We start from the raw sequence: 20,782 nt of genomic DNA, 5'->3' as shown, positions 1-20,782 counted from the left end.
GCGGCACAGGAGGAAAGGGGCAGGGGACATGATTTCTAAATACTTGACCAATAACTTTTACATGTGCCCACTGCCTTGTGGAGGTGAATCTAAGTAAAACATTAGTTTTCCAAAACAATATTTTACCTCAGTTATGACATCTAGCGAACCGAAATATCTTTATTATCTTTAAAAAAAAGCACGAAGAAATTAGCCAAGAATTTAGAACTCGCTTTCTATAAATATTTAATTCAAGAAGTGTCAAAATTTTATTATTGACTGTTGTAGGATGATTTGTCCGGCAGTGTTCACACGTCAGCTTATTTGTCCGGCAGTGTCCACACGTCAGCTTATTTGTCCGGCAGTGTCCACACGTCAGCTTATTTGTCCGGCAGTGTTCACACGTCAGCTTATTTGTCCGGCAGTGTTCACACGTCAGCTTATTAGGGTCTGTGTGTAATGCACTTATGTGGATTGCAAGTTTCCATCATCATAATAATAATAAGGAATATTTTTAGCATAATATTCATACCCCGTCCAACCCATGCTAGCATGGAAAACGGACGTTAAGCCGAGAATGATGATGATGATGATGATGATGCCCAGAAAAACTGCTTTTTGCTTTTAGACAACAATTACAATTCTTTCCACTGGGGGCCACTGAAGATTTGTAAATATCATTATATATATTGTGGGAGTAATAATAATTTTTAAACAGATAGGTTAAAAATAGTTATTGATTATTAACAATGAAAACATAGAATAAAAAACTATTATTAAAATTATATAAGAAAAATTAGATTAAGATTAATACCTTAGATTGAAATGTTTACTAGAAGCCTCCTTGTATTGTAACAAACTCTGCAAAGTTCTTAACTCAAAAGGAAGACTGTTCCAGAGCCTAGGTGATCGGAATTTAAAGGATCTCCTAAAACATCTGGACACATTTGTATGCATCGTTAACATATAGTCTGAAGCAGCTCGAGTGTTGTGACTGTGACTAGATTTGGGGCTGTTTTATGGATGGATTTAAAAGTAGTAATGCCATGATTAAAATTTAGTAAATTCTCCAATTCAATATTTGGTTTATTTATAAATGTGCTTATATTCTTGTACAACTTATCTGCTTTATTCAATACAGATTTGTTAGCATTGCACCATGCAGAAGAACAGTAGTATAAATAAGGCATAAACAGAGCATTAACTAATAAATTTTTGGTGTTAGATGTGAAGTTGGAACTGATGTATCTTATTTGACTAAGTTTGTGATAAGATTTACCGACAAGACTTTTTATCTGATTTTTCCAGCTCAAATTTTTATCAAAAATCACACCAAGATACTTCACTTTGCTTTTAGATACCAAAGGAATGCCATCAAAACGAATAGCTACATCATTGCAAGACTTTAATCTGGACTTATTACCAAAAAATATAACTTCTGTCTTACTAGTATTTTAGTGAGCTTTTTTAACTTGAGCCAGTTACTTATATCTTTTAAATCCTGCTCTAATGACAATTTCAGTTCTTGGGTCGAGTCACAACTGCAAATGATTTAAGATGGAAAAAAGAAAGTTGTATGGCCGATTTCAGGTTATTAATGTACACAAGAAAAAATAAAGGGCCAAGGACAGATCCTTGTGGGACACCATATGATCTCTCAGCAATGACAGATCCTTGTGGGACACCATATGATCCCTCAGCAATGACATCTGATGTGCAGTTGCTTACTAACGTAACCTGTCTTCTATCCGAAAGATAGGATTCTAGTCAGGAGAATGCAGCATTCCGAAAACCACAGCAAAATAATTTCTTAAGTAGGATCTTATGATCTACAGTATCAAACGCTTTTTTAAAATCTATTAGTACCGCCATAAGTGTGAACATATCATGCAATATGTGGTTTCAAAAATAACATTTTCACTCCCTGGGACGTAATTGGTTAATTGGTGAGTTGACGCGTGCGCATTGAGTTTCAAGGTACATATAAAAATTGGCAGTTATTTTTATCTTTTTTCATGGTTTAATGATGCGACAAAAAGGCTGACGATTATAAAACTTTCTGAAGGTTTTTTTAAGATTTTCTAAATCAGATAGATGGAAGATCAATGATAAACCTCGGAAACGATCATTCTCGGCCTCAAAGTTCTTTAAGATGAACTGAGATTTTAATCTCAAAGAGCTCCGGGGGAAGAGAATGGGGAACAATGTTAAAAAATTGTAGATTTGAATTTCACAAAATACCAGGGCCTGTATTGCAAGCATTTATGTTTCGCAATGAAATATTTGTGGCTAAGAAGCGCAAAAACATGTCGCAAAATGCGAAAAAGAAGTATTTGGGTCTCCATTTTTTTGCCTTTTTGTTAAAGGTGAATCGTTCTTAGACTTTTATGTATTTAAAAATATTAAAGCAAATAAAGGCACATTGATTAAAGGAATAAAAAAACAATTTAATTTTACAATTTTACAACTGTCTTAATAAAACATTTTATTTTTTACCGCTTTTTATCGTAACGTGTGCCAGGGTCTATGGGGCTGTAGTTTTAGCATTCAATTCCCGGAATTGCTCTTCTGTTGTTGTCTGGTTTTAAGGAGGGTGGTGTTTGGTTGTGATTGCGAATCGCATGTCGTTCTTCTTCACAAGAAGGTACTTTAAAATTTAAACAGGTGCCTTAAAAACAAATATTTAGATTAAGGATCCATCAGCAATCGATTTTCATTCATTTACCCCCTTCAACAGTCTCCACTTTTCAGTTCCCATAATGGATAATCATGTATTCACAGTCTTTTGTTCTTATGACTATATGATTGAGCTAGCTTTTATAGATGAAAAAACTGAAAAGAACTGTACCTCATTGCTGGCCACTCATTTGGAGTTTTTGTTTAGCTACAATTCCAGGCCTATTAATATTTTTGCAAAAGGCCTGTTTTTTAAAACATTTTTGGAGCAAGGAAAATTTGCTTCTATACCATCTGTATTACATGAACCTCTGATTCTGTTGCTTTTTAAAAAGTATGTATAATATATGCTCCTCTTATATAATAAATGAAACATCTTGGGACTGAAACTCTGTATTAGAAATTTACCACAAAATAACAAAATGATGTCCACACTTATTAAGGCCACCATCAAGAATATGTTGTGTTCCCGTCCTGAAGACCTCGCAAAAATGAGTCGGGCGGGCGGGCGGGCGTATTTTTTCTTGGGATTTTTAGATCTGAGCAAGCAAATTCGTTCCCTGGGCCAAGACAGTATAGCACCAATCAACATCACTTGTAGCCATTTTTAGCCGCCCTGTAAATTGTCAGTAGCCACAGGAGTGCCCTAAAGGAATTAATTTTTACCGAAATTACCTAAATGCATCGATTAAACGCTGGGGGCGTTTATTAAATATTTTGATATTTAGGGGGGCGTTTATAAGAGGGGGCGTTTATAAGAGGGGGGCGTCTATTAAAAAATGTTAAATTTCAAATTGTTATTATATTTGTAGTTAGTCAAATAAACAAAATACAAACAAAAAATATGATACAACAATAAATATTCAACAGTTAAGTATGTCGATTTCTTCATCTATATCATCTTCATCAATTATGTTTAGTGTTGGTGCAGCGTCCTTCCACCACCTTCGAGTCTCTCTTTATTTGGCTTTGATATTTTAATCTGCTCTAAAACTCCTTTCCACTCTCGTACTCGCTTTGGTTTCCACTCCAAACTTAGAAGCTGCTGTTATGTTGCTATTTTGTTTTGACTTTATGTAAGGTCAAATCAGATAATTCTGCCATATTGACTGTTGTGTGTGGAAGAACAATTAAAATAATGTTGTTTTAATTTTTTTAAATGAATCGATTCGAACGACTATGATGAGATTATATGATTCAAATGCCATGCATGCGTAGGTAAGTTGCAATGCAAGGACTTCAGCCTGTTACAAACGTCATAAGAAATACAAACAAACAAAATAAACATTACGTAGCTACATTTTATTAGAAGTAAAAATATGGCTCGAGCAAGTGGTCACTATCCCTTTAAAATGCGCCATAAAACAGACTTGATTAGTGTCATCAAAGGTCATCATGTTTACAAGCCGATGTGGTCCTCTACAATCGGTGAAATTCTCTTTACTGCTCCTGACTCAAGAGAAGAGGCTCATACTGTGTTGGTGTGTATCGAGATGAAGAACACGGGGTGCTGATGGGGCATGTACCTGTTGAGATTTTTGTCAATTTTGCATAAATTAGTTCTGGCGAAAAAATTTTCTTTTTGAAAAATATTTCGCGAATTTTTTCCTGGTCTTTTTTTGACTTACCGACTCTGGTTTTTATTACCAAAAGTGAGTCGGTCAGAGGATGCGAACACAACATATTTTTGATGACGACCTAATGACCCTACCAGATGTTATTGTTATAGTGTGTGCCAAAAAACCCAAAAGATGAGATGCCCTATTTCTTATCCAAATATATATATGGCATATACTGTATACATTTAAAAAATTGTCTATTTTAAAGTTTTTTAATAAAAAACACCTTAGAAATTATAAAAAATATCTGCTTGCATTTCATCTTTACTGTGAAAATATGAATGAAATTCTCTTCATCTAGGGTGGTAACTAAACTTGTAATTAGGGTTGTTGGGGCTTTAATTGGATAATTTATTGACAGTCTTCCGAAGGATGGCAATGGTAGTGTCAGGAGGAAAAGTTTTAAAATTCTACAATCTCAGATGCATGGAAATTGATCTTCTCATGCTATTTCTTGTTACATTAGTTAGAGATTTGGAGTTATTAGCGCGTTTTCAACTGACTTGCTTGTTTCCAAACAGGGCATCTAGAAATAATTTACTTTTCATGCAAAATTATCTATGCAGCAGAAATAATTATTACATTTACTATTTACAAATTTCTTTGATGTATTTGGTTTAACATTTTTTTACAGATAAACAAAGAAAGGCTTAGACAAGTGAGCAAAGAATTAAATACAGGAAATGTCAAGTAATTCTGATTTCTGCATCGTATATACCTAACTTTTATTTTGCTTAAATAACTTTTTTTTCCTAACAGATAAAAATGATGAAAAATGTTTGAACCGAGGTGGGGAATATTTTGATCCTCGTATTATTGAGCAATGCATTAGGGCTGTTTGTTTGATCAAAATTCCAAAAAAAGGGTATGTAAATCTTATGTAATCTCTTTTATTTTTTGACCTAAAAAGATACTGTTGCATTGATTATTTGTGCATTGGTGGTATTCAGTATTGTTTTCATAAAAATTAAACAAACCCTTTAAAAAATTTTTATAATCTTTTGATAATGTCTTTTAAATAATTTATCACCCCAAAAACTTTGCCAACTCCAGAGATTTTTCAGCCCTAAGACTTCCAACACTTGTTTGATGTTTTTATTAAACCTGAACAATTTTACTTTGTTATCTCACTTCACCTACTTTTCCAATCTTTTTTGGCTTCTTGGTGTGTTAATTTTGAATTAAGACCTGCTAATTTAAATTTTGCAATGTTTTATACACCGTTATTAATTTTAATAAAATTTATTCCAGCAATGCCTCTGGTTTCTTTGCAAACATTAAGATCATTAAAAAAGAAACAGAGGAAGTTGAAGAATGGAAAGTTATTGTTACGAACAACCATGTGATTAAAAATAAAAGTGTAGCAGAGAAAGCAGAAGTTTATTTTAATTTTGACCAACCAATCATCTTAGATGAGATGAAACATTACAAGTTGAAGCCTGAGTTGCTTTTTCTTACTCATGAGGTATGTGTTTTTATTATAGTTGAACTTATTATAAAGAATTTTTTTTATGTTAGCATTTTTCATTGTTTTTTATTGTTTTTTGTTTTTTATTTATTAGTGTTAGTTCATTCTTTTTTGTCTATGTAATCATAAGTATCCCTCTTTCTTTCTCTACCTTATTGGACAAAACTTAGTCGGAAAAAATTTTAGTCTGACGAAAATATTAGTCGGACATAATTTTAATCACTTCCAAAAAATGAGTGAAGCTATCAATAACGTGCAATCCGTTTACGAAAGGGTCAAGAATCCCTTCAGTGAGAAAATAACATCATGAACAAGACCATTTATATTATTTTATCAAGACTTACTTTAGCCACTTTGTTAAAATTGTTTTTTATGACTAAGTCGTTAATTTTTCCAAAAATATTTGTATTTGTTGGTTAGCAAGAAGAAAAAGATTTTTACAAAATCATTAACATGTAAAATTCCGCACTGAAAAATAATTTTGAAAAACTTGATTTGGACAAAATAATTAGTCGGACATAATAATTAGTCGGACAAAAATATTAGTAGGACATAATTTTAGTCACCTCCAAAAAATTTAGTCACTTTTGTCCGATAGGGTATGTTATCTTTGGTCATAATTATGTGGTTTTTTAATGGCTATTTCTTATAATTAGGATAAATAGGATCTAAATTATGTGTCCTAAGGCAAAGTTATACTGAGTACACACGCAAAAGGTGTTTCTTACCAATTTCTGTCCACTCTGAAATTTTAAATCGTGGAACAGAATGTAATTCGGCATAATTAGGGAATATTTAAGAATCAACAAAACTGGAGCAATGTTATGACTCTAGTTAATGCTGTTAGCTAAAAAATTTAGGAAGGTGCTAAACTGGTATAATTTTTGGTACCTTATACTGATATTTAGGAACCGCTTGACTTTACGATTGTTGCTTTTGAAAGCAATGAAATAGAGGAACTTGGTATTATACCTATTCCATTTGAAAAAGTCGATGAACCAAACATTGGTGATGTTGTGACAATATTTCAACATCCGAAAGGAAAGCCGAAAAAAGGTTCATCACAAAAAGTTGTTGAAATTAGTTCGACCAACATCTGCTATCATGCAGACACAGATAAAGGCTCGTCTGGTAGTCCAGTCTTGCGAGATTATAAACTAATAGCTATCCATAAAGGGGGAGTGAACAAGGGATATAATTATGGAACATTGTGCAATCAAATCTTGGAATATCTTGAAACTGGCCAATGTAAGTTTTGATTGAATGTTAGGTACTGGTTTATTTTGTTTTTTTTAAATTATATATACACAACAAACTATATTTTTTATATTTTATTTTGATAAGTAACCTTTGGGTTAAATCTTTATGTTGGTGATGAGAAATTGGAATTATACCTTATATGTGAAAACATCAGTGCATCCCTATATTTACCACGTTTCTCCGTAAACCTTCTCCTTAATTTAGAGAAGGAACCTGATACAAAACTAATTTCAAATTTTATTTTGTATACTTGCCTGGATAGTAAATGTTCAAATTTCCCCTTCATGGAAATACTGAAATATTAGCTATCCCCTTTGTTTCCAAATTCAAACTTTATTTTTTTCATTAGATCGTCCTGAAATTCATCCTATGATGGTTGCTTATCAAGCCTATTTAAAAGTTCCAGGCGATCTTGATTTGCAGAAGGATATTGCAGCCTGTTTGATGGATTTTAAAAATAGAATTGTTGAAGAAGCATTTGCAGGTCCTTATCACAAATACCCGTTTCTGCATGTTCTTGGGCGCGCTTTTTGTGAAAGGGGTGTTAAGCCACCCTTGAAGAAAATTAATGATGCATTTGAGGCATTTGGCAAGTATGGCCTAATTTTGGATTTAGATTCTGTGTTAAAATCACCGTTTAAAGAAGGTAAAGAAATGATTACATTATTTCCTGGAATGTTACTGTGGCTAATAAAAAAAAACAAGGAAATGGGTTTATTTTTTCACCTACAGACTTTTAATCAATTACTCTCTGTATTTCATTGAAAATGACTTGCATCTTTTATACAGAATTTTGTGTTATTTTAAACTTGACCAAATAGATTTTTATGTTCCAACATCGAAAGCTAAGTAGAAAAGATTGATTCAAGTTTTCTGTTGTAGGTGTAACAGCAGACATCGCCTTCCATGATGGCAATAACAAGATGCAGGTTTTTAAAAAGATTTCCAATGAACTTGTAGACGATGAACTCGTAGCATATTTTTTACTACCCTTTACTAGGGTTGTTAGAATATACCAGGACAATAGTATTTCACGCAAGTTTTTGGAAGTATTAATCAGATGGAGTTCTGACAACCCTCCAGAAATGGTAACATGGCAGCGACTGCGTTCTCTTTTGTTGTTTTTTGAATGTAAGGTTTTGGTGAAAGAGATTGAAGAGAAATGTAAGTTAAATTTATTCGTGTTTACACCACATGAAATTTTTTGGGTAGTGTTCATTTGTTTAAATGTGAATGCTTTTTGTCATCGTGGGTTGTTTGCATGTAAAATCAAGCCTGTTTTGGCAATTTTAAGCCCAAGCAATCTCTATATTAGTAATAGCCGTATTCTGTCCTGTCTACAAAATGCTATATATAAAGGACGGGCGATCATGTGGATCTGTCTGTGAGCCAATTTAAGAACCGAGGGTTTTGTAATCGAAAACGTCCTTATAATTATACACGTGCAATAACAACAGCCGAGGTCTGTTTAAGGTGTATTGTCCATTGCGACAATATATTGCATGCAATTTTGTACTATTACTTGTTGAAACTGGTACACAATTCTGTACAAGAAGTATACAATTCTGTACAAAGAGGTTACAAATAACTCACACGTTTGTTTTGGTAACGCTTAAACGCTCAAAAACAAAATAGGTATTCGATGCTTTTGAAATTAGTTCAATTCCTATTACAATTATCCTTGCTGCTCCTTTCATCAAATCAAACTGATGTGATTCAAAAAACGTGCGAGTTTTGAACTTAGAATATATTGTACGTTGTGGTTGTCTGTACGTTATATTCAGTCGGCAAATGTCACGTGATACTTTTAAATCAATGACAGGTCCGGATTTTTTATGGTAGCCATTATAATTTGAGGAAAAAGACGCCGTTCACGCAAGTCATCTCTTCATAGTTAAGGGCTGAATTTTTTGTAGAATCTTTACTTTCTAACTTCAAACCTGTCATATTGTGAAGTTTGGTGAGTTTTTTGCTAGTTTAATTTAAATTCTTGTGATTCTTGTTCTTCTTCTTTCGTGAGAATTTAACCGTCTATGTTTCTCCTCAACTGAAAAGTTGTACCACGTGACATTCCGACTGGAAGAATTGTGCAAAATTTATTGTGTACGATATGTATTGTGGCGATGGGAAATATCTTTCAGGAGAATAGAGCAAAGAGCTGCGCCGCATCAAAGGATACAACTTCGGTATAATTTGTGTACAATCTAAGAGGATATCCTCCTAGGTACAATTCATTCTTTCCAATATGTTTTAGCAGTAGAAGGTATCCTTGAGATTTTAAGAAATCACAAATTCGCAATTTTTGTTGTGATTTTTTTTTTGTAGGGGCAGTTGCAAAGAGATAATAACATTCCACACCATGTTTCATTCGCGCAAGCATTTCGTGTTAAAAGATTCGTATGATGTGCTAACATGGATTATGCTATGCTGATAAAGATCGCCTGATCGTTTGCGGATGCAATAACTTTTTACATGGTATACTCAAAAAATTTTTTATTTCTTATAGATTTTAGATAACTTTTAGCTGGCATATTCTCTATATAGTTATTTTCTATATAGGCTATATATATTTTTTTATTTTTAAGGAAATATTTTCAATAAGAAGGCTGGACTGAGGTATTGAAACGGTACTTCAATTTTCAACATATTTCATTGCTTAAACTATTATTAAAAAATACTCCATCTTATTGATAAATAAAAGTAGGCTAAAAAAGAGGGTCAGTAATAAATTTAAGTTGGAAAAATATATAGTCACTTTACCGATTTCTATCGACTACATTTTACCAACATGGTCATGTTTTGTTGACTAATTTTTAGATGGATTTTTGAAAAAAAAATAAAATAATAAAATATATCATAAAATAATAAACGTTTATACACGCAGTATATGTAGAATATTTCAAAATGTAAATTGGGAATCTTATGTCATTGTTTTGTTTTAGTTGTATTTTATACATTTTATCGGCACATAATTTTTATTTATTGATTTTTCAGAAATTTTAAAAAATGTCTTGTTTATTTATATATTTCTTCCTTGATTATCCAAACAGTAGGATAACAAAGGATCAAGAAGTTATCAAATTATAACTAATAATTTTTAGGTCATGGGTGGCGTTTAATCAAAAGAGGGTGTTCAAAATCTACCAGTTTCTGACACGCCCGCCTGTGGACAAAATCTCTAAAGTGCGCACGTGCTAACAAAAAACTTGTAGGCTTTATGCGCTATGGCAGAAAATAGAGTCATATGGAAACAAGCCTTTAAGGAACGGCACACACCTGAATACGATAAAAGGGTCAAGGGTCATGAGGTCAGCAGCAATGCAAAGAATTTGAATCTAAGCGAGCGGAGTAACCTTAGTCCCAGGGCTCTCAGAAAATTTGCTTATATTCCTTTGTACGGCCAGTTTGAATTAGCCTGTAATGTACAATTAAGACAACCTTGTCCCCAGGACTTTTTAGGCTATTTAGGCCGTCCAAATATAAAAAGCCTAACAATTCGAGGATGCAATTAAGCAGGATTTTTAATAAAAAATGATACGTGTATACCCGACCGAGGTCAGTAAATCAGATTGGATTCCCTTTGTCGTCACATTGAACAGGAAAATTCCCCCTCGTTCGTCTTTTTGATATGATAGAAGACTTTTACTATCTCTCATATAAAAAAAGCAAAAAACCTTAGGAAGAGGTTGGATAGGAGGATGCATTCAACTTTTTTTCGTAATACATATATAATAATACATATATAAAAAAAAGAATAATTAAGAATAATTATTTTTTGAATCAATTATTAAAGCCAAAATAATACAGTCTACTCTCGATATGTGGAACCCCGGGTAAGTGTTTAGTGGAATCATTTCAATCAAAACATTCGATTGCTATCAAGTAATGAAAACATAAAAACTATATCAGCAGTCACATTTCGAAAATGGAAGCTGTGCATCTTCGAAGCGAAACTTTTTGATTATTCGTAAATTCTTCGGTCTCCTAAGATTTCAGATAAGAGAGACGTTCGGTAAGTGGAACTTTTTTTCGGTTTCATAGACGTTTCACTTATCGAGCAATTCGGATAAGTGGAATATTCGATAAGTGGAACCATTTTATTCGGCCCCCTGGAGGTTTCACCTATCGAGAGTAGACTGTATGTACGTTACGACACGTTGTATTTCATGTTATTGAAAATGTGACTTGACTTGTGGAGAGGACGAACTTCAAAATTTAAAAATTAGCAAACTACTCAAACAAATTGAGCATTCTTGTCCTCACAGCTATTTGAGGTAAAAAGATTTCTCGGAACGAGAATGCTTATTGAGTATACCTCACCCTCGTTCTAAGGAAATTTTCGCCTTTTTGTAAAATGAGAAATTTCCCTGGGAACAAGGGTGAATATAGTTGAATGGGCGGGAGCGAAAAACGAGGGCGTGTTGGGTGGTGCGAAAAAAAACTAGCTAGGCTGCACAAAGTACTAATCATATAGGCTTCAGGCTAATGTACAACAACAACAACATTTCTATTTCACGCGGGAAAAATGCTGTTGGAGTCTGCATGGTTTACACTTACTACACTAATTTTTATATTTTTAACCCTCTTCATTAAAACTTCTCATTTAGCATGTGCTTAAGCAATCAGCTACTGCCATTTTTATAAAATTTTCCCACACTTTTCGCAGGAATAGGTTTTTGTTGAGTTTCGTCCTTGTAAAACCTTATAATTTTCAAACTTAATTTTGCATTAGCTAGATTACCGTGGCTGATTACAACGTTTTGTTTTCATTTAAAATAGGCGCACTGTAAAAGACGCGGCCGCGTGAAATTATGTGCGGCCGCGTTTTAAAAAGCGCGGCCGCGTGTTTTTAGGAGCGGCCGCGTGTTTTACCGCCAGTTTTACCGCCGGTTTCTAAATCTGGTCTGCAGAATGTCAAAGTTAAAACAGGTGCTAAAATACGCGGCCGCGCTTTTTGCCGCTGATTTTGCCGCTAATTTCAAGGTAAAACAGGCGGTAAATGACGCGGCCGGGCAGTTTTCCTTGAGATGTGATTCGATGTGGTCCTGAGAGTTACCACCGTTCAATGACGAAAACGTGTTTACTCGTAGTGCAAGATGGATGCTATGCCAGTCGGTGTCGATGTGTCATTGGAAGATTTAGTGGCGTATTATCATAGCCTACGACCTAAGTTGAAGTATTTGGAAATATGTATGGTGATTAACAAGCGTCATCACAAGTCATTATCTATGAGAAAGTTTCAATCAATATGCACAAGATTGGGCTTACGTCGAACTAGCAATGTTTCTCGCAGTATCCTGGTAGATATTATTAAGAATGAGTTGCAAGTGTCATCTTCAAGTTTCGGTTACCGGCAAATGACAGAATTGATAGCATTGAAGTTTGACGTGATTGTTGCTAAGGAGACTGTGCGAACTATATTGAAGGAGGTGGATCCGTCAGGAGTAGAAAAAAGGCTTGGAAAAGTGATTACACGACGCATATATGATACCAAAGGTCCTTGTGACATATATCATATAGATGGAAATGACAAATTAAAAAGATGGGGATTGGCAATACACGGTGGTATTGATGGTTTCAGCCGTAAATTACTATGGTTGGTTGTTTCAACAACAAATAATGATCCACTTGTAATCGGAAATTTGTTTTTGCAATGCGTGAAGAGATACGGTGTATGTCCGCGTATACTGAGAATGGACCGAGGGACGGAAAACATTTATTGTGCGGATTTACAAGAATTTTTCACTGGTAACAGCGATAGTTTTAAGTACGGTCGTTCAACGGGAAACCAGAGAATAGAAGCATTTTGGTCTCGTCTCAAGTTGTACAAACTTAATTGGTGGATAAATTATTTCAAACATCTCACATCAACACTCGTATATGACCCCGAATTACCAACCCATAGAGAAGCCTTATTTCTTTGTTATATTCCCGTTTTACAGAGAGAATTTAATGATTTTGTCATCACATGGAATTCAAGAAACGTACGCCAGTCATCAAGCGCACCAGGAGGTCGTCCAGACCTATTGTTTCATATTCCGTCAGCAAGTGGCTATTCAAATCAAGGGATGCTTGTGGATAGCACTGAAATATCTGTCGCTGAAAATGTCATGGGAATTGATCATCATCCAGTTTTCAAAAATAAAGATTTGCATGATTTATTGATTTGTTATATGGGGATACATCACTTGCAAGCACCCATGGACGCACAACAATCATTGGAAACATATGTGCAATTACTTGGATTCTTAAGGAATGACGGGTTTATAGTTTAACAAGCTAAACAAAAAGAAACATTTATATACTAAGTCTCTTTGATGAAACATAACATATCCAAACAAAATATCACATATAAATCATGAGAATAACAATCAATAAATTTTCCAATATCATAAAAGAGGCGAAATTCGCTCGTTTTCACTGGGAGCACTTTAACAAATTCAAAAAAATTTCAATGAAACGTATATGAAGAACTGAGATCTCTTGGGGGTTATAAGGTTACACTAGAAAGTCCTAAAAAAGTGATTACCAAAAAACTTGATAACAAAATTTTCATTTAAAAAAAGACTAAAAACATTTTTTCAATAATATATGATACAAAACATGAATATTTTAAACAACACCAAATCCAGTCCCTCCGAATTTAGCAGCAATCTTCAGATTATGCTCAACTTTTTTTGTTGGTAGAGTGGCATTAAGTCCACATGTAGAAATTTTTGGAAAGTTGAAATCACAGTTAAAAAAAATATCAATGTTTTTATCCAAACCCTTTCTGGGAATTTTATCCATTCCAGTGAATAAAAACAGTATGTCTTTAAGAGATATCTCATCATAGTTTCCATTAGCAACATCAGCTAAAAACAGCTCACAGTCACAAATGGCATTGGAAATATCACGGTGTAAATTAGAACCAATTTCTTCGACGTTGTGAAAGCATAGAATAACAAGAAGCTCATCAAGAGTTAAGATCTTTTCATCTGGCAATAAAAAAGCTTTCATAGTGTGACAATTGGATTGTAACATAAATTCTGGACATATACTTTTTAGTCCTTCTCCAAATTGTGATATTGCGGCACGATTTTTCATCACTAAATAACTGATTGAAAAAACTTGCTTGTTCTGTTCGATATCAGGTACAGGAACAATGTTCAAATCAAGTAGATCTTCATTCTCGCCACTCTCAATTTTATCCAATTTATACTTGAATTCTGCATCATTTATTGGTGTTATTTTATCAGGATATGGCAAATCATACAATGCATTGAAAATGAGCTCAGAGAAACATTCGGGACCTCTTCCAACATGTATAATAGATGCACCTGTTAACTGCCCAAGCTTGTAATATACTTTTTTTAATACACCATCTGGCATTAATTTGAAACAAATTCCTTTGTCATCTCCGAAAAATACCCCAGGGATAGTGGTAAACCGTCTCATTGACAATGAGTAAAATTCGCGCAGCGGACCACCTGCATCAGCACCGGGTTCACCTGCAAATCTGATAGCTATTTTTTCAGACGAAAGATCAAAATTTTGACGTAATAATACAGGCCAAAAACGCTGTGAATCTCGTTGTATGATGATATGCTTTGTGTTTACTTTTGGTAAATTGGTGAAGTAGCTTTCACAGTTTTGCATAAATGCGATAGAATCAGTTTCTGTTTCTTCAAACTGTGGAGTAGCATTATCAAAATTATCTGTCTCATAATTTTCCATAAAACGATTCACTTCATCATCACCAAATGCTGAACTGTCCTCTGTTGATTCTAGTTGAAGAGACAATGAGGGTGAGCCAATTGAATGTCTATATCTCACTGGTTTTTGTGTGTTTCTTGAAAAATGTCTCAATCTCAAATCACGAAGAGTAGAATTTTCTATGTTTACATCTATGTCAGTTTTGGCAGTATTTGTCACAGCATCTGGATCGGGTGATGCTAAAAAAGTATCCTCTGTCATGTTGTCTGTTTGATCTGCTAGCAAAGTTGCTGTGTAACTTTCATTTTGCTCACAGCGTAGACAGCTACCAATATACGTACAAGAACAAACACTGCATATACTTCTGTCAACAAAATTCGATCCTGGTAAACTGGGTGGCACAGTAATTGTTGAGGTACCTTCTGCCCATGCAGATGATATTACTGTTTCTTCTGGTCCAATAATTTCTGTATCTAATTCAAACATGCTTGAATATGACTTATTGCACAACTTTGAAAACTCCAACTTCGCAAATGATTTAGGATAGTATAAATATACTTGTATTCCTTTTTTTTTGTCTCTACAACTCAAACCATATGTTTCTATATCAATGAAATCTTGCTCCAGAGAGTGACCGTTATAATTACCAACAAATGTTTGATCTTTCTGTGGTATATCATAGTGTTTACGTATTTCGTCATGTAGCTCAGGGTATTTTGTAGATCGATTAAATAGTGTCAAATAACTCTGGTTGTTTTTCATTGTATATTTTGATAACTTATCTTTACACTTCAATCCAACATTAACTTTGTAGGTTTCCCTTACAGTTATCGGACGGTTATGAATATCATATTTCCCAGAGTGGGCTCTTTTCAATATTTTTCTTAGTTCATCTGCCTTTTCATGATAGGACTTCTCTTCAACCACAGGGAGTGCAAATATCAGCCGATATGATAATATATCTCCATACGCCAACCCTAGCTCCACAAGCTTTTGTTGTTCAACTTGAGGAGCCACATTATCGTCAATTTTGTTCAGGATGAACGAATTCAACAAATACTCTATACCTCTGGACTCAAGGAAAGTTTTCACCTAAACAAAACATATAGCTATTATCAAAACTGACTTGTGTGATGTGAAAGATTTTCTTAGGTCAGTGTGTTTCTTTGCCTACTATCTTCGTAGATTTGCAAAAAATAAAGCGAAATAAGCTAGCTAATTGCTTGTTTACCTTTTCAAAGCTTCCAGCTGCAGCTGCCATTTTCTGTGAGTTCTGAGAAGTAACTTTCTAAGAATTCCGTTCTAGTGTTCCAGGGCTCTAATTTGCAGACCAGAACACTGCGCCCTTGGCCACATGCCGTTGTTTTTCGAAAATCTTCTGCGGAAGAAAAGCGCGGCCGCGTCATTTACCGCCTGTTTTACTTTAAAATTAACGGCAGAATAAGTGGCAAAAAGCGCGGCCGCGTATTTTAGTACCTGTTTTAACTGCCACATTTTGCGGACCAGATTTGAAAACTGGCGGTAAAACTCGCGGTGAAACACGCGGCCGCTGCTATAAAGACGCGGCCGCGCTTTTTAAAACGCGGCCGCACATAATTTCACGCGGCCGCGTCTTTTACAATGCGCCTATTTTAAATGAAAACAAAACGTTGTAATCAGCCACGGTACTAGATAGCTGGCCAGCTATCTAGTTATAATTGTTTTAGAAGCACAAGGATTTTAGCCTCACTAATTTCAAAGGATATACCCTGCCAATTGTTTCCAGAGGATTTACCACACTAAAAGGCAGTTCTAGAGTGTTTGAAGCTCCCATTTGGATTTTAGCTAAGCTAGCTAGCTTGGTAGAAAAAACCTTTGGGATGGAACCCTTGCTCTCTTAAAATGAGTGAAATGTTTTATCGACTAAGCTATTGATTCCCAATATTTAGAACTTTTACAAAAAATTGGAAAGAATCTAGCTAGCTATATATTAGGACACGGTATAGCTACGGTAAAGCTCATCAATTCCTGCATAACTATTTACAAAGAAATTAGCTAATTAGCTAGCTAAGCTATTTTACCTAGCTACAGTTACACAACATTTATCAAATGATTAGGTGTTTGTCTTTTTGTTGTTGGACACCTTTTTATGGTTTTGTTCAATAACCTCCTGTGCTACTGCAGATAAAAACTATCCATTCTTGTGGTCGGAATGTGTCATTCGTTGCTCTCCAATGGAGTCAAAGTGGACTTTTCACGGTCAAACCTTCACAGTAGAAATCATAATTAACCAGAATTTACAAGCAACACGGCGTTAAAATGTCGCGAAATGGCAAAAATTAAGCAGTATCTAAAACATATTAAAGATTTGACTAAAAAAAAAAATTTCTTAAAAAGTCCAGTATTGTATCTATAAAGGTTTCACAACAAAAACATTACGATCACTCCATTTGTACATAAGATAAGATAGATAAGATAATTTTATTAATCAAAAATAGCTGTACAGTTCAAATAATTAAATAAATTTTAATATGAAGAGAAAAAACAAACAAACTATTTTTGAAGGGAGACCTTACCTAATAGCAGAAGCTAAGACGAGGATAAGGCCACCCTTGGACGAGTACACCGTTTCATAATGGCTGCTTAATCTGAGTACTGGCCCGTGATTGGTTTAACCAGTATTATGACGCAAATCCGACCGCAAGAATATTAATTAGAACATTTTCAGAAGAAAATCGTTTCAGGTGTGTGATTAATCATACGCCTGAAAAATTAATATTAAGTTTTAAAAACCAACCTATAAAATCCATTTTGTAGCGTGCAATGGCAACCCCTTGAAATAATTTTTGGAGACTCGTCAGACAAAATGTCCACCACATTTCCAGTCCGGTCAAACATGTCCGTAGCTCGTTTCGAACTTTTGTTGGACAAAACGTCCGATAGATTTGGACACTTTTAAATCTCAGAATTATTGAATAGTTCTGGTCCTAACTAATGCGGAGGTGAACGCCGACGGAGCACGGATTAAGCAAGTCTGCAAAACTGCACTTACGAGCCGAACAGACATTTCATCATGGATTTAATTGTAGATAATTTCTTCATTTGACAAAACGATTGAAAACCATAGTAGGTCCCAATTTAATTGAGTTTTTTCTTTATGCCGCAAGTGTTTTTATTCAAACAATTTTAGAAAACCAAGAAACCCAAGCGAAGCATATTTTTGCCTATTTGCTTGTGATGACCTGAAAAATAAACAATAAATTTATGAAAATGACAGTATAGTCATTCATACTATTTCGGACATGTAGAAAAGGAAGTTAAGATTGAGAGAGTCACTATACGTAAATGCTCGATCATCGTGTTTGGGTTTCACTATTCAAAACATCCCCCACTTTTCCACTGCAAAATGAATGCGTAACAAAGATTAACCTCGGAGCCAGTATTGCACGCCTAAAATCCTTTGTACATGTGTTTTACATCGCACGTGTTACTTGATTTGCACGTGTGAATCATCGCACACCTACTCAAATATTCCTTAAAAAGCCTGAGTACATTTAGCAAAGATGGTATAATTGTAGAGAATTTGCCAGTGATCATAAGGTTTCATGTCCTAGGCCCCGCTGCAGTGCACTTTATACACTACAAGGTAGTCTACTACAAACCGTCTTGTGTGGAAGTCAAGCAAATTAGAGCAATGCTATACATATCTACTTCTTTTATTATCCTTTTTTTATTTAAAAATACTGAAAAAATCCTACAGCACTGTTTGAATGTAACTTACATTTAAGGAACTTTTGTTTACACTTGAACTTAATTGCTTTCTATTGTTATTATGTTATTGTGCGCACACCATTACAATAAGATATGAATGCAAGCTATTGTTTAAAGGCACTAACGAACACAAAATATAAATATTAGATCAGGGTTTGAATTAGCAGGTCGCTATTCACAAGTTGCGAATCGAAATGTCGTCTTAGCCGTTTTCTTTTCTACAGTAAGCAAATTTTTGCAAACTGACTTTATATTTTTAATTCGAACCTTGTAGGTACATTTAAATGAATGGACATTTATACCAACTTCTTTTGATGCTTTTTAACCCCAAACTTAAGATTTAGAGTTTGGTTTCTCCTCATTTTGGTACAAAATACGGTGATTATTAAGCTTTGGCGGAACGTTTTGTGATATTTTAGAAAGGAATACAGCAACTTTTAAGCATAATAATGGTAGTTTTCTTAGCATTTCAGAACGAAGTATGAATATTTTTAAGCTTGTAACAGTCATTTTTCTTGCAATAAAGAAATATGGCAATTTTAAAACTTTGTACAATGTATAAATTTTTCTATTTTTTAAATACAATTGTTTATGTGTGATACAGGAAACTTAGCTTTGTTATAGGTACACATGCTATAATGATTTAACACAACAATAGACATCTCAAATTTTACATAAGCTAATTAAAGTTCCTATGCACAACATGATTTCTGTTGTTTTCAAAAATAGCAATAATATAGCTCATGTATATTTAACAATAGGATAACAATACCGAAAAAAGTTCTAAGTTGGTTATAACTATCACATACATGTAAAGTTACATTTATGTTGTACTATGTTTGAGAAAATTGTTTCACTATTTAATTCAAAAATTGGTAAATAAAATCAAGTCCTTCTAAAAATATTTTTAGTTTTTTTAAGAAAAATCCTAAAAATCTTAATATCTCCTTAATTTTCAAGGTACTTCCATTTTTCAAACTTGAATTTTCCTAAAATGTCCTAAATTTTTGTATGTGTTTTACCTGCTTATCACAAAAATATCCCAAATTCTTCTAAAATATCCCTAAAAATTTAGTTACAAAGTGAGTGGAAATTTTGTAAATTAAAAATTAAAAGAAATTCAATTACTTTAAATTTTGCAATCAGGAACCACTTACAGGATGCAATTAGGACTGTCCTACAAATTACAGGATTCCGTAACTGTTAACAATGCTTCTTTTTAATTCTATGTTGGTCCTTCTCAAGACCTTTGTCTTGAAAAATAGAAAAACATATCATTTTTCAAAGGAACTTTCTATACTTTTTTCAAACAATTGGTTTGATTTTTTATAAAATTCAACACTATCATCAGTGTAATAGTGTCAAATATAGGTTGTTTTTTAGCATTAACAGTTTGATATGTTAATAAGTCAATGTCACTTGTTTAGGGAGAGTACATGTAGTTGGTTTGAATATATTCTTATCTGCAAAATATCACAAGGCTAGCCATTCAGACTGATAAGTAATTTAAATCTTGGTCACCAATCTGTAGCTCTTAAAAAGCACAATCAGAATTTTTGCCTAAAAAGGTGATTTCCTGCTTTTGTATTTATCTGATCTATCTATTTGCAAAATTTTATATTCTCTTTATTGTATTGATATAAATAAATAAATAAATAAAGACTACAACTTTGCAAAGTAAGTCAGAAGATCAACGATCATTTCCAGGATTTTTCAAGGAGAGGATGTGCATGTGCATGCAAAATGATTAAAGCAGGGTGTAATCCAGCGTTCTCAGTAGCCGTTAAACACCCAATTGATATTTATCCCAAAATTTCTCTATTCATTAGAGAAGCTAACTATATTCCTTAAAAAATATGGGACTTATTGCCCATTTTATGCAAGTTGTGAAAGAATAAGATTTCAATAATATACTTCAGAGGACCTTGATGGAATTCGTATTTGAGATTTAGCTGCTCTTATTTTACATTGCTGGATTCTACCCTGTAGTGCTACATATAGCACATGCAAACGGCTTACTAGTAAACCTAAAACATTTTTGTACTCTGTTAGTTAAACACTCCCCCAAATAAGTTTTTTTTTTCTAATAAGTTCCCAATCCCTTGAATATCACAACCTTAATTAATACCCAGTACCTATTAAAATTTAAATATGTACTTGGAAACTTAAAGGTTAAATGATGTAGCAGTTTTGAATATGTATTTTCATAAATACAACAATTTTATACTGTAATTTTATTTTAAGAACAGAATTAAATTTTAAATCTTTTCTTGTTACTAAGCACTGCTTTCACAATGAAGATTGGTATATAAAACATCAAACATCATCATTGCAA

The 20,782-nt window shown here is 33.8% G+C and overlaps 2 protein-coding genes across 8 annotated transcripts; one reads left to right on the top strand and one right to left on the bottom strand.

Moving 5' to 3' along the window:
* Positions 1–2,032: 2,032 nt before the first annotated feature.
* Positions 2,033–10,541, top strand: LOC130630383 (uncharacterized). 7 transcript variants are annotated; one of them, XR_008982065.1, is made up of 9 exons: positions 2,033–2,623; positions 4,909–4,964; positions 5,034–5,139; positions 5,526–5,739; positions 6,651–6,990; positions 7,352–7,648; positions 7,885–8,166; positions 9,144–9,226; positions 9,334–10,541. XR_008982065.1 is itself a non-coding variant. In XM_057443865.1 (8 exons), coding segments are annotated over exons 2-8 (1,248 nt in total). In that variant the 5' UTR covers positions 2,033–2,623; positions 4,909–4,957; the 3' UTR covers positions 9,146–10,541. The 7 variants fall into 7 exon arrangements, 5 of the variants coding, with proteins under 5 accessions (XP_057299848.1, XP_057299847.1, XP_057299845.1 ...); XR_008982066.1 differs by having other exon boundaries at positions 9,328–10,541; XM_057443865.1 differs by having other exon boundaries at positions 9,144–10,541.
* A 2,932-nt stretch (positions 10,542–13,473) lies between these two features.
* On the bottom strand, positions 13,474–16,242 carry LOC130630382 (uncharacterized). The gene is made up of 2 exons (XM_057443861.1): positions 15,929–16,242; positions 13,474–15,789 (listed from the first exon to the last, which is right to left on the bottom strand). The coding sequence occupies exons 1-2, from the start codon at positions 15,956–15,958 to the stop codon at positions 13,615–13,617; spliced, it is 2,205 nt and encodes a 734-aa protein (XP_057299844.1). The 5' UTR covers positions 15,959–16,242; the 3' UTR covers positions 13,474–13,614.
* Between the last annotated feature and the right edge of the window lie 4,540 nt (positions 16,243–20,782).

The sequence above is a fragment of the Hydractinia symbiolongicarpus genome, chromosome 2, assembly GCF_029227915.1.
Source record: "Hydractinia symbiolongicarpus strain clone_291-10 chromosome 2, HSymV2.1, whole genome shotgun sequence".
NCBI classification, from domain to species: domain Eukaryota; kingdom Metazoa; phylum Cnidaria; class Hydrozoa; order Anthoathecata; family Hydractiniidae; genus Hydractinia; species Hydractinia symbiolongicarpus.
The sequence above is the reverse complement of the archived record's forward strand: the minus strand, read 5'-3'. Positions and strand labels throughout refer to the sequence as shown.

Excerpts from the sequence above, each read along its gene's own strand:
- LOC130630383 (XM_057443862.1), top strand. Across the intron at positions 5,740-6,650 it reads TGCTTTTTCTTACTCATGAG|GAACCGCTTGACTTTACGAT; the intron begins GTATGTGTTTTT and ends ACTGATATTTAG. Across the intron at positions 6,991-7,351 it reads ATATCTTGAAACTGGCCAAT|ATCGTCCTGAAATTCATCCT; the intron begins GTAAGTTTTGAT and ends TTTTTTCATTAG.
- LOC130630382 (XM_057443861.1), bottom strand. The coding sequence starts at position 15,958 with ATGGCAGCTGCAGCTGGAAGCTTTGAAAAG. Across the intron at positions 15,790-15,928 it reads CAGCTGGAAGCTTTGAAAAG|GTGAAAACTTTCCTTGAGTC; the intron begins GTAAACAAGCAA and ends TGTTTTGTTTAG.